Source organism: Muntiacus reevesi, chromosome 3 (assembly GCF_963930625.1).
Source record: "Muntiacus reevesi chromosome 3, mMunRee1.1, whole genome shotgun sequence".
Classification (NCBI taxonomy): Eukaryota; Metazoa; Chordata; class Mammalia; order Artiodactyla; family Cervidae; genus Muntiacus; species Muntiacus reevesi.
In genome coordinates, this window is record NC_089251.1 from 160,965,302 (window position 1) to 160,980,181 (window position 14,880).

A 14,880-nucleotide genomic window follows, 5' to 3' on the forward strand; every position below is an offset into this window, starting at 1 on the left:
TAATACTATACTTTTCATAATTACTCCTCTAAATCAACTGACCTGTTTTTATAGCTAAATACTACTATTCAGCTGGAAGAGGGAATGGCAGCCTACTCCAGTGTTCTTGCCTGGAGAATCCCTCAGACAGAGTAGCCAGGCAGGCTATGGTTCACAGGGTCACAAAGAGTCAGACCTGACTGAAGCGACTTAGCACACACACACTATTCAAATCAGATTCACGAAAGTTTCTAAGCATGCAGTTTATAAAAGTAACAGTTTTCAGAGAGAATCCATAAAAATTCCTACTTTCAACACATTGAGTTGAAGGTACCAAGGGCAGGGGTCAGAGCAGGTGGTAAGGCAAGAATATAAAATAGAGAAGGAAAAAAAAAAACATTCCTCACGGGATACAGTCTTTCTCAACTAGGGAGTCCACAAGGGAATCAAGTACCCAGTGCCTGGCCCAAGGCATAAATTATATATGGTTCACTTCTCTCCTATCTAGAATGGTACTCATTATGAACCACTCTTGTGAAACTGAAGAACTTCTAAGATGAGGAACCCTAGCTGAGAAAGGCTGTGTAAACTAATAGAAAAATTATAGCACTTTTCTTCTTGAAAACATCTAAAACAATAATTCATTTCTTGTGCCCAACCAAAAGTCTACTACAATATAAACAATATAATGTAAAACTCAACATTCAAAAAATGAAGATTATGGCATCTGGTCCCATTACTTTATGGCAGGCAGATGAGGAAACAATGGAAACGGTGACAGACTTTATTTTCCTGGGCTCCAAAATCATTGTGGACAGTGACTACAGCCATGAGATTAAAAGATGCTTGCTCCCTGGAAGAAAAGCAATGACAAACCTAGACCGCATATTAAAAAGCAGAAACATTACTTTGCCTACAAAAGGTCTGTATAGTCAAAGCTGTGATTTTTCCAGTCGTCATGTATGGATATGAGAGCTAGACAATAAAAAAGGTTGAGTGCTGAAGAACTGATGCCTTCAAATCGTGGTGCAATGAACTGAAATACATCAAAACTGTTTAAATGCATTCATAAAGATACTCAAATAAAAACAAAACAAAAAAACTAATTCTACACCTCTGGAGGATTCCTAGGAACCAATTCACTATTTTAAACCTAGTAAATAAGGGACTGAGTCAAAAAAAAAAAAACAAAAAAAAACTGAGCATTTATCCAGCCTTTCCTATAAAAATTAAATCTAACTAATAATAGCAAAGAAAGAGGGTAATAACTATTTTGCAGTTCCTACTGAAGTAAAAGGTCTGAAAAACAATCAACAATGATTGCTAAAATAAAAAGAACACTAGATTTTCGGTACCACAACAACATTTACTTACAAAATTTTCTTTCAAAAGGAAGAAAGGAAATGAGGAAGGGAGGGCAGGAGAACTAAACCTTATTAAACCTTTCTCACTACCAAACTGCCGAAATATGGGGACAGAGATAAGTGTTAATAAACATAGCCACGACCATGAAAATACAATCAGAGAAGGCCACAGGAATTCTTCAGTACAAGCAACTCAAACCCTTTACAAATAAACTACAAAGAGAAATGGGGGCCAGGGCAAGAATGGCTTAACAGATCTATCAATCAAACGCAATGTGTAAGCCCCTCACATGGACACCATTTAAACTTCTGTCAAAAGCACATTTATGAGACAAGAAGGGAACTAGGAACACTGACCAGACCTTTAACAACACAAGAAATTGTTCCAGTGATGGAAAAAAAATGACAAATATGACAGAGCTGAAGAGCCCTTCTATTTTAGAAACACCTAATACAGTATCTCCAGCTTGAGATGATGTCCGGAACTTGCGGCGCCGACCATCCGGCAGACAGAGGGGCAAGGAGGATGGGGGTAACCAGGCACACGTGAAAGGAGACAGGCAGTGCGACACTGGGAGATCAATAAACAGTGCTTAGAATCTGCCGTGAGCAAAGTCGTTTTTCTGGTTGTTGTTGTTGTTTTAATAAACTACACTTATGCTCCAGGTTGTCAGAAGTCTAGCATTCAACAAGATTAATAAAGTGGGCTGTCTAGACCATGTTTGTGCTTGATGTTATGTCACTGGCTATCACAACCACTTTAGTATGTCAAACCAAAAAAACTGTATCAATTTGATTATTTTCAAAGTGTTGAGAAAGCAATAATATCCTTCATTAAAAATAAAAGTCTAAGTTTCCCCCATACAAGCAAATTAACTTTTGCATATACTGCTAATATTGCCTTAAGCTATCTTTTAAGTTTTCTTATCGTGCAGCACAAAGTCTCAGACATTATAAAGCTCAATTATTTGTCAATTAAACTGACAGGACAGAGTACAGAGCTGCAGGAAATGCTAATTACAAAGCATCAAGAATAGTAAGACTCACTTTCTACAACACATGTAAAAGCGTATATACCAATGCAGGAAGAATGATCTCCTACACACCTCACAATTGTCAACAAGAGTAGTCTCTAAAGCGACAGGATCAGGTGCCTCGCTATACTTTTTCTCTGATCATATACACTTTTAAACTTTTCTAAAAACATCACATATTAACTAGGTAAAACATCTATGAAGTGTAAGAATAGGAGAAAAATGTGTAAGCATTATGAAAAGTGGCAAATAAAAAAGTTATGCAATTCTATCTATGTTTGCAATTGGACAGTATGTCCCTCTAATAATACTTCAGAGATCATGGTCCATACAACACTGTAGTTCCTCAAGAAGTTAAGACATCAGTCAGAATGGACAGACTGTGGTCAAATATATTAAATCTAAATTAAATAGACTGTGGGAAATATATTAAAATCTAAATTAAAACTTTGTAACAGATTTCTCTAATTTTAAATTCAAAGTTCATATTCTGAAGAAAATGAATTATAAAGCTGAACGTCAGTGTCCAGCAAGATACATGTTTATACTGAGTGTAGTTAATAGTTAGAAATAAGGGACTGGATAAGTTACTTGACCTCTTTTAAGCCTTCATTCCTGTTAGAAGAGTAAAAATTATCTTTTGAGATTTTTGCACAGTCTAAATACGACACTGAACAGATCGTAAATGTGGTTAAAACCATCTGGCCACTGCTACTAGCAGCCCTTGAATGGCCATCTGATACCGAGTGCACATCCCTTCACTTCAAGCAAAGAGCTCTAACCAGAATTGCTGAGTCCCACTGGACATTCTCAGAAGACCCAACACCCGACTTTGATCAACTGTAGACAGCTCACCCTTTTCATGGATCATAGCCTGGTCCTGTCCAGTAGTCCTGTAAGGATGTGACAGGTGGGCCATAAAGAAGGCTGAGCACCAAAGAATTGATGCTTTCGGAACTGTGGTGGTGGAGAAGACTCTTGAGAGTCCCTTGGACTGCAAGGAGATCCAACCAGTCAATTCTAAAGGAAATCAACCCTGAATATTCATTAGAAGGAATAACGCTGAAGCTCCAATACTTTGGCCACCTGATGAGGAAGAGTCAACTCACTGGAAAAGACCCTGATGCTGGGAAAGACTGAGGGCAGTAGGAGGCGGCAGCAGAGGACGAGATGGTTAGATGGCATTACTGACTCCATGGACATGGATCTTAGCAAACTCCAAGAAAGAGTGGAGGACAAAGAGCCTGGTGTGCTGCAGTCCATGGCGTCACAAAGAGTTGGACACGACTGAGCGACTGAACCACGGCAGCAGCAGACATCTCATGCACTAACATTTTCAGCTGGGAGTGCAAAGTACAAAGACAAACACAGCTCCCTAGTCAGTTATGAAGTGTGAGTGAAGTTCTTGTCCTTAGGCTCCTGCAATTACCCAGTACCATTCCTCTGGGTATCTATATACAACGACAATGTAATTCTGAACTAACAGCAATCCAGGAAAATGAAAAATATAAAGTAGCATATTCATTCCCTTGCTTAAAACCAACAGCTTAGAATGACACAGTACTGCCTATCTTTCCCAAAGAACTGAAAATACATAGAATTTATCATTTTCTCTATTCATAAAAACTTTGGGGAGGGTAAAGGAGAGAGGAACATCTATGTCTTTCATTTACTACCTACACATTCATCCCTTCTCAGATTTTTTTTCCCCCAGTTCCTATTCTATGCCAAGTACTCATCAAACAGCAAAGAAATACTCCATAAAACAGACATGGCATGCTGTTACTGAGAGATCAGCAAACAGCATTCCATCATTAATACCATGGACAGTCAACAAATTAAGATTTTCTAGCTTTCTCAGCTTTTACATAAACTGACATCTCTACACAAAAAAGTTTAGTCTTCCTTTAAACACATGGAATATGCTTCAATCAGCCTTATTATTCAATATTTTTTGGTCTCCATCTATTTTTCATGTTCTTTTTCAAAATAACAGCCAAGGAACAAGTGATAGTACCTTCCATTTTGACATAACTTCTATTAACATTTTTATGAACTCAATGAGCAGAGCAGAGTAAACCAAAATGACATGGTTGACAATTTAGTATGCATAGATTTAAATTAATATTACAGAAGACACTCTTGGCATTATAAGTCTACACAAAAAATCTTCACCATAATATCAAACATACAGTAGCCATTCAAATTAACTGGATATTCCCAAAGTATATTCATCTATAGCACTTAATAAAACTAAAAATGCAATCTGCAGTCAAAATTTTGTTGGTGTCTTAATCATTGTTTTCATTCATTATGTGTAATCTGGAAAGTTTTTTTTATTTCATTAGGCAACAGTACAAATTAAAAAAATATAATGTGTTAATCACTTCTGTTTGTGCTTAAGAACAAAGTGGACAAGACAGAACATGGATACACCAACCATCAGGGAACCAAAACAAAAAAGCTGTGAGAACATGGGATATTCAAAGGTCACAAAGCAACAACCAAGTATTGTCATTTCCAAAGCTTAAAAAATTGTACTACTCCTCCATGATACAACATATGAGTTTAAACAGAAAATGTACTAACAGTGTAGAGAAAATTTATTAGAGAGGAATCATTAACATTAATTGATTACTATGTGTCAAAACACTATGCTAAGTGCTCTACAACTTCTGTAATCCTCACAGCCATCAGTGACTTCACTACTCCCACTTCACCTGGCACCAAGAGATAAGTCATTTGCTAAAATCACAAAGGTGCTAAGTGATAGAAGCAAGGTTCAAATGAAAGCAAGACGATTACAGAGGTTACACTCTTAACCACTCTACTGTATGCGAAAATGATGGCAGGCTCCAAGTTCAACCTGACTGAAAACAACACTCACGATGTCTCATTACAGGGTTCCAAGCTCTCCTCCTCAATGTGTGTGTGTGAGTGGAGGGCTGGTACTAGAGAACTGGTAGAGGCTGAGGAGAGGGCAAAACATGCTTTGTTAACTGATACAACAACTTGTTTAACTGATGAATACACTCATTTGTTGGTGAAGGTTTGTCCTTCAGTTGTTGAGAGTTTGTCTTATTGTACCTAGGCTATTAAATCAGCATTACTTAAGGCAAAGCAACCATAAGTGCAAACATGGGAACCAAATCTGCATGGCAATACAAGACCGCCACTCAGCTGAGTCACAAAGTGATTCAATTATTTTAAGATCCTAACAAAAATGACTGTTTTAAATACAACTGCTAAATATGCTCAGGGAGAACGCACATGCTCTCCTCAAAATATCTTTATACTCATCTGACAAGAACAGCTTAAAACAAAATTTACAGATAATTAGTATTATTGAGGGCCTCTCCCCTTAGTTTAACTACTAAGTCATTATTTATCTGTAAGGAGAGAAAAATGCTTTAGACCCAGTCAGCTAATGGGAGAGTTTAAATGAAATGAGGTGAGAGCTTAAAAAGAAGCCTATCCGAATGAAGTCACAGTACTTTACAGGTCTGGCTTCCACAGAGGGATCGCTCTGGCAAAGCTGCCCACAGCTCCATTTGATGTCTCTTTCAAGGCAATGTATTTAAAAATCAAACCCACAACAAACCCTTCCTAACAATACATTTAATCTTTGGCAATCAAAACCTACGTTACTCTTAAAAAATCAGTCAAACATTTTTCACACAGAGTTCAAAGAATTCTGCCTCATAGTATCACTGGATAAAAGGAAACAGGCAGATAAAACCTTCTGAAAAAACAGTATTTAAGGCAGGTAAGTAGGTGTTCATCAACTGAACTAGAAAAATAAGAAGTGGCAAAAGGAAAAGAAGCAGAAAACAACAACAATATACTTTAAAGTAAAATGTCTGGAAAACAAACTCAACATGAAATGCTGGTAAAAACAAAGATAACTCACATACGGCTAGTTATAAGCCTTCTCCCATGTTTACTCACTCTCCTGATGAGATGACATAAATCCAAAGGAATTCATTTGATTCTTCTCATTTAAATCTCATCAAGAGAAACATTTTATATTTTTCAAAGTTCAGTTACATTTTTAACACAAACAACACTGAATACTCTTAACTTCCAAACTGGCAGCTTCTCAAGTGTAAAAATCAACGTGAATGTGATGAATTAACTGATATTAGCTAGGTAAATGAAAAGTAATGATAATCAAAAAGAGAAAATCATGACATCACCTTTAAAAAGTTAAAAATTTTCTGACATGAAATAACATATAGTGCTTTAAGATCTAGATATTTTGTTATTAAAATTCAAAATGTATTAGTACATTTATAACGTATAAGTACATTATTATACTTTATATGGCCCCATTTTCAAGGACTTACCTTCTTCTTATCCCTCATTGAGCCTTTGCCTCGGACCATGATCTTACATCCTGTTTCTGCTTCAAGCTGTTTAGCAGTAAGTCCTCTAGGTCCAAGGATTCTCCCAACAAAATTAAACTGGGGGGGGGGGGGAGAAAAAAAAAACACCGTGCATTATTCACTTAAAGTTATTTTAAAATATATACTCAAAATAAATAAATTAATTAATTAAATATATACTTAACTTTCTCTAATTAAATTTTTTAAAATATTAGGTTGAAATAAAATCTTATCTGTTTCTTGCCAAGTTTGGGGGTGTAATGACAGCAGTTCATGGTTTAGCTTGAAATTTTCATGTGCATTAATACAAGTAATGGATTAGGAACAGCAGAATCTACCTAAAACAGGTGCTGTATTTAACTTCCCATCAACATGCACACTCTAAACAAGTGTACATGAAAAGTTCAACAAATCCCTTCTATGACAGGGTTCCAGGAGCTATTTATTATGTTAAATAGCGGCTGCCTTTTATACAGAAATCCCTGGGGGAAATTCCTATCTTATTGATCTAAGCTAAACTTCAGCAACTGTTCAGAGAGCGTTGTATTTTGGGGGTGGCTGCCAGAACACTGATGGCCAAAGTTGAATTCCACACTATACTAACTATTTAAGACATAAGAGTCTACATTTTTTCCCCACAATCCTTGCACAATTTTGTATGTGCATTCTTATTTTCCTATTTCCCATCTCTACCTTTAGCTTGTACCACTACTTTAACAAAGAACTTTAACTCTTGTCACAAAAAGGACAGTGATAAAAAATAACTATAATTACCATCCCTCCACAGAAACTTCTAATATTCATACATAGAAGTTAATTTTTTAAAAGGCCAATGAGAGGAACAGATTGACTATGAACACTGAAAGGCATTTTCCCCATTCATATGTCATCCACATAAAAGACAGAGATCCATGGGTGGTTTTTACCTATTTACTCAAGCGTTATGATACCCACGCTTCCTACTTGCTCCCATACTGTTAGCATTTTATCCCTACTGTTGTGCATCGTCACATAGCGCTAATGTGTCAGAGGTCCCCGCGCTCAGGGCTTGAGAAGCCAGGCCACTCCCAGTCTTCTGTGCTCCGGAGGCCACCTGCTCTGCCTCAGCTGCTCACCAGCACTGTCACATCTCACAGAAGCCATTCCCAAATGAAAGATGTGTGTGTACACGTTTGAGGATGGAAGAAAGTCCTCTTCCCTAGGGGATTATGATATCAGTTCTTCCACCCCAAGCAAAGACTCTCAGGTCCTTGACCCAGGTATACAAGACTCGAAATTCTGAAACTTGCCTGAACCATCTCTTTGCATTCAAATAGAACCCTTTACCTTGCCTACTTTTTGGCATATAGGACTTGATCTACCTCTTCACCCAATTAAACCCTTGCTGTCACCCAGTCGAGAGCCCTCCTCCCATACCTCCAATCTAAATAAACTGAAGTACTGTACTGTACTTGAAGTACTGCACATGTAAATGATTACACATTTATACTTGGAAAGCACACAGACCCCAACTGGCATTCAAGCTCCAATAGTAAGTCATCAGTAAGAACTGGGAAGGTGTATAAAAGAAGCCTCAGTCACGCGATAGAGACGACGCTATCTGGAACTGCTGTGGTGAGGACTGCGTGTGTGCACAGCACAGCAGATACGAAACGTCCAATACAAAGTCCACCACACAGTGGGTCACAGTCTATGAAGTCTACTACAAATTCACTTCAGGAAGCCTGAGGCCCTCAATCAACAAGTCAGCTCAGAATGTCCATGGAAAGGGATACGATCAAATAGCAAATTTGCCCTACAGAACTCCAGAGAGACCAGGAACTCCCGCCTAGAGTTCTGCAGAAAACCAGAAGGATGGCAATGATACACACAGGACAAACCCTGCCCAAAGACTATCAATAGCCAGGCATCTAACTTGCAGGTATCAGGCTTGAGTTTTCATCTCTAGAAAAGCTGCCTGAAGAAAAGACTCTCACACTGTAGCATTTGGCTCCATTCTCAAAGACTGACACTTCGCTTCAGGTGATCAACTCCCACTGAAACCTGCAATGAGCAAGCCCAGTCCAAGAATACGAGCTTCTAATTCAACTCTGTGCTTCATACTTAAGAATGTATAGACAAAGTTCACCAAAGACTTGAGGAATGCTCTAACTTGAGGAAGTCTCTTGCATGCAAGAGTGTACAAACTAAAGAAGCAGGACAAAGGACTGTCCCATTAGGGAAAAGACTGCTGGTAAAGGAGACTGCTGTTTAGTGGCTTAGTCGTGTCCCACTCTGCCACCCCATGGACCGCAGCATGCCAGGCTTCCCTGTCCTTCACCATCTCCAGGAAAACGCCCCAAAACTCCGTCAGTAGACAGCACTAAACTACTTTCTAAATCGGTCATCCACAGTTACATTCCCAAAAGAGGAGAGGATTTCACTCTGATACACTTCAATACTTCTTATGTTTTTGGTCATTCAGATGTATATTTTTTGAAGCACATGTGAAGTTTTCAGACTATTCTATTGTGCTGTTTTGCTTTCTTACTGATTTCCACTTTGCGGTCACATGTGTGGCAAATACCTTTTCCCTTCCTGTGGCTTGCCATTTTGGTCTTTAATGGTGTCTTAGGAGGATTTAACTTAACCAGACTGAATTGAATTAAATTATATATAATTTTAATGCAGCTGTCTTAAAAGAAGTCTTTCTCCATCCCAAGGTCATCAAGATACCCTTCCTTCTGTATTAACTTTCAGCAGCTTTACTGTCATGACTTTCTCATTTATGTCCACAGTGTGCCAGAAAGTGATGTCCGTGATGAGAAAACCACCTCCTCTTCTCTCTTGTGGATACCCAACTGTCTCACGTGTTGCTGAAGAGACTATCCTTTCCCCCGATCTACAGTGCAATGCTATTTCTTGTCCTAAGTAACATCTATACATGTTTATATACATGGGTCTACTTCTGGGTTCTCTTATTAATCTACTTGGCTCAGCATCTCACTATCATTTAATGTAACTTTATTTTCAAAACCTTAATACGCAGGATAGCATGTTATTTCACCTTGCTCCTCTTTCAAAGGTGTCTCAGTCTTTGTGTGTCTATACAGATTTCAGAAATAGGTGGTCAATTTCCAAAATGATTCTAGCAATAACTTTCATTGGGATATTATAACAATATTCAGGATCATGAATGTGGTATAATTTTGTCATTTGATTAGGTGTCTTTTGATTTCTCTCAAGAATACAAAGCTTTCTTAGTGTGCCTTTGTTTTTGTTAGATTTATTCCAAGACATTTGGGGCTTCATTTTTGCTACTGTAAATCATATTTTTATTTCATTTTTGTTTTTTTACATGTGAAATCATAATTCATCTTTTTATATCACACAGTATACCCAACAACTCTGTTTCTTCATTCTAATTTTTCTGTAGATTCTTTTGGATTCTTTTGGTGAAGATTCATAACACTTGCAAATAAGAAAAAAGAAAAAATATATGACTGTCAAATCATATTTTTAATTTCTTTTCCTGGCCATCCTTACAGCACAGGCCAGCACATCTTGAGTTCAAAGTCAAATAAGGTATATTATCTTTGACTTGTTCCTGATTTCAAAAATGAAGTTTTCAATAGTACACTATGAAGTCTGAAGTTATCTGTCTATACTTGAGCAGATGAAGAAAATTCCATTCTATTCCCTAGTTCACTAAGAGTTTTTATTTTTAGTCATGAGAGGATGTTTAAATGTATCACATTTTTTCACCATCTATTAAGACAATCATATTTCTCCTTTATTCTGGTAACACAATGGATTATAATTAATTATCAAATGTTAAACCACCCTTATAGTTCTACAATCAACTTGATCATGATGCATTATCTTTTATTATAAATCACTAGGTTCAGTTTGTTAGCACTTCTTGGTGACAATTTTATTTTTTAAATTTACATTCACAAATGGAACTGGCTTGTAATTTTCCTTTTTCATGTTTCTCGGGGTTTAGGCATCACGATTGTTCTAGACCCATAATGTGCTGGGATGTAATCCCCTTTTTCAACTCTCTGGAATGGCTTGTAGAGGCTAACGTGTGCTGTCTCTTCTTTACAGTGGTGAAGGCACCTGGGTCTAGAGTTTTTTTCTCTGTTCGGGTTTTCAATTACGGATTCAGTTACTTAATTCAGATTTCCTATTCCTTCATATGTCAATTTTGGTAACTTATGTTTATCTAGAAATATGTCAATATAGTTTAAATTTTCAAATTTGTTGATATAAAGCTTTCGTAGACTTTTCTTCTTAGTGTCTATAGGATCTGTAACAATGGTCCCACTTCAATCCTGATTGGCTATCTATGTTGTCCCTTCTCTTGATCAGGTCTTCCAGTCTTTACAAAGAATGTACCTTTTCTTTTGTTGACAGGGGTAGACTGATTTCAAAAATGACCACAACGAGCCATTCATCCCTAAAAGTAACCTATGTCATTTGCAGTGTAATTCAGCAGCTCCTCTCACCTCCTGAATCTGGGGTTAGCATGATGATGGCTTTCCAATACAATGTATGAGAAGAATAATATATGTGTTAAAAGCCTAAGCCTCAGTCTCTTAGGCCCTGTTATTCCCATGTAACAGTCTCAGACTAACCCACTTGAGAATGAAAGACAAGCAATCTAGTCCCCATCCACACCAGCCCACAGACAGGTCACTAGCAAGAGCAGAGGGGCCTGGCTAACCCGCAGCTGACCGCACGGGCCGATCAGAACTGCTGGGGTGAGCCCAGCCTAAACCACCAGCACGCACGAGAGAAGCAGGAGCTAAATACACGGTGGTTGTTTTAACAGAAGTTCCTGGGGTAGTTCATTAAAATGCAGTAGTATCCAGCCAGTACATTGATTTTCTTCATTTTGTGATGGTTTTCAGGGGTTTTAAATTAATTTCTACTCTTACCTTTATTACTTCTTTCTACTTCTTTTACGTTTAACCTGCTGTATTTTCCCAATTATGAAACGAATGCTCAGCTTATTGCACCCTTTCTTCTTTTCTAATAAATATACTTTAAAGCTTTAAGTATTCCTATTAGCTGGCTTCAGCTGTATCCCAAAATTTTGAATATGCAGTATGCCGCTATCATTCAGGCCAAATAACCTGATAGTTATTGAATATTTAAATGTATTACTCTCATTTCAAACATATGAGAATTTCCTAAGTATCTTTACTGATTTCTAACTTCCTATGTTTCATAATAAAAGTAATACCATACATAATATCAACCCTGTAATACTTGTTCAGACTTTTAACCACAGCACATAACCAATTTTTCTAAATATTCCATGGGTGTTCATGAGACATCCTTGGCAGTCCAGTGGTTGGGACTTTGTCTTCCAATGCAAGGGGTGCAATTTTGCTCCCTGTCTAGGAAGCTAGGATCCCACATGCCTTGGGGCCAAAAAGCCAGACTATAAAGCAGAAGCAATATTGTTAACAAATTCAATAAAGACTTCAAAAATAGTCCATATCAAAAAAATCTTAGGAAAAAAAAGCAGGCAAACTCTTCTGTGACTAACTTTTGTCTACTTCTTTCAGTTCTATTTGCTTTACACAATTAGAAACTGTGTTGGTATATACAAAATTATATTCTTCTGTCATTATGAAGTGGTCTTCTTTTTCTCCAGTAGTACCTTTTGCCCTTAAGCCTACATATATTAAGATACAAAGATATTTATTAAGATATTAAATTCTAAGTTTAAATTTATTTTCAGACTGAATTTCCAACTGAGGTAATTTTCAATTTTATTAATTCTCTCTTCAAAAGCTTTGAGTCTTCTGTTAAACCTATTACTCCCAGTTAAGGAATTTTTCAGTTTGATTTTTCTTTTATACTTTCTATTTCCCTAACACATTCAGTTTGACTCTTCTTTCATAGCTCCCATTGCTCTGCCATATTTCTCCAACTTGCCTTTTGTCTCCATACACACAGTAAGCATAACTTTTATAAAGTCTGGGTCTAATAATCCTACTATCTAGAGTCTTGATGAACGTGTTTCTTTTGTCTTGTTTCTTCAGATTTTTGTTAACATCATCTTGCATTCTTTGTGTGTTTGCTTGTTTTCTAGTGTGTGCCAGACAATGTATTTACTAAACAGCTTACTGAAATAATATAAGGCCTGTTGCTGCTGCTGCTAAGTCATGTCAGTCGTGTCCAACTCTGTGTGACCCCATAGACGGCAGCCCATCAGGCTCCCATCCCTGGGATTCTCCAGGCAAGAATACTGGAGTGGGCTGCCATTTCCTTCTCCAGTGCATGAAAGTGAAGTCGCTCAGTCGTGTCTGACTCTTCGCGACCCCATGGACTGTAGCCTACCAGGCTCCTCTGTCCATGGAATTCTCCAGGCAAGAGTACTGGAGTGGGGTGCCACTGCCCTCTACAATATATAAGGCCTAAGGTGATGTTATCTCTCTCCAGAGGGAGTATGTGTGAGCTTCTGCCAGGCACCTATTGTTAACTAGCAACCTAAGATCACCTCAATACAATTTTGCTTACTGAGGCTGACACAATTTTGATGCTGACATGCAAAGTCTGTAAAGGCCTAGGAAAGTAGTTCACTCTTACCCCTAGAATGCACACCCATCAGATTCCTACCCAAAGCAAAGACTGGAGATGGGAAGGAGCTTACATAAATGAGACCTATGTCCCCCAAAGCTTAGCCTGTGTCAGCTGTCCTCTCCAGATTCAAGAAACACACCTAGAGGAAAAAGAGTTTCACAAAGCCAGGCTTACATTCAAGCTTGATTCTCTGTCCTTCCAAGAATCCTGAATTAGCAGTTCTTCACAATCTTGCTAGGTCTCTGATGCATTCAGACAGACGTCTGTTTTTTGTTTTTCTTTCCCCCTTCTGTGTCCTATTTCACTGAAACTGTTCAGCTGGTCTGAACTACTCTTAGTATCTAACAGAGAAGGCCACAAAATTTTTAAAAAGACTGCCTTTAAATCTAACTAGATCTAGAAGTGACTGATTTCAGGCAGTACAGGGTAAAAATATATTAGAATGAGGGTCTGAGAAAGAGAAAAAGATACCGACCACAGAAAATCTATCAACAGGCCTTGCTAACCCCTATCTTTATATACAGTCACAGATTCTCTAAACTTCACTCCCTCTCCTCTCCTCAAACAACCTGAACAGAGACAAGAATTTCCACATTCCATGCCTCACTGACTGAGTATTTTTCAGTAAAATAGGAAACAACCTCTCATTTTCAAATTCAACTTAATGAAATATGTATCCATGGTCTGCTACTCAAAGAGTGAAATAGATGCCTGAATTTTTTTTTTTTTTTTTTTTAAGGAGAAAGGGGAGGAGGAGAAAGAGGAGAAATTCTCCTTGCTCTCAAGAAATCTGTGAAAATGACTTTATTCGGTTTGGTACCTTGACTGTTAAAATAAGTAACCTTTGCCAGCTTTTTCTCTATTACAGTTGTGCTCTATACAGATCTTTCTCTGAAGTAATTCACACAGAGAATATACCTTACATCTGAAACAGCCAAAGAATGTGTGGGAAAATGCAGCATGAATGAAGGCACTTCAGCATGTCAAGTAACTAACATGTAACTTTTAATCTGTGCTCTCTGTTAAAGGGTCAGCTCCAATCCTGATACACAAACCCTAAGGAGGCCATCCTTGGCACACTCTATTCTTTTCATATATTAAATCTCTTGTGCTGAAACCACAGCATTACATAGAAAAGATTTTCTGCCATAGCTAAGTAATACTACCAATTATTATTCACTAAATAAAAAATGTTTTAAAGCCAGTCAAACATATTAAATCCATAACAAAATTTTCCTAACCTTAAAAATGAACCAAACTCTATTGCACCACAACCAGCAAAAAAAACAGCTCAAATGTGTTCAAGTGCATACCACTGGGACTCAAATATAATCGAAACCGTCAAGGTCATCCTTCTCAAAATGGTGTAAGTAGAGAATGAAAAAAATTAATCACAGCAGCTGCTTTGTCTACTGCAACCAATTTCCAAGTTAATATTATTTGCCTTGCATTAAAATTCATTCTGTGTTGATTTATCATGCTAGTTCTGCAGCTTCATTCAATTAAAACAATGTCACAACACATTCAAAGAAAATCATT

General features: G+C 37.5%; 1 protein-coding gene across 7 annotated transcripts in view; it reads right to left on the bottom strand.

Annotated features, from left to right (window-relative positions):
- QKI (QKI, KH domain containing RNA binding) overlaps positions 1-14,880 on the bottom strand; it is a 144,986-nt gene that overhangs the window by 74,958 nt on the left and 55,148 nt on the right. For all 7 annotated transcript variants that reach the window (XR_010662451.1, XM_065931010.1, XM_065931007.1 and 4 more), the window contains exon 3: positions 6,724-6,840. Coding sequence is in view for 6 of the 7 variants with exons in the window: in XM_065931010.1 (XP_065787082.1) it covers positions 6,724-6,840 (117 nt within the window). In the remaining variant the exon portion in view is untranslated. The remainder of the gene's footprint in view (positions 1-6,723; positions 6,841-14,880) is intronic.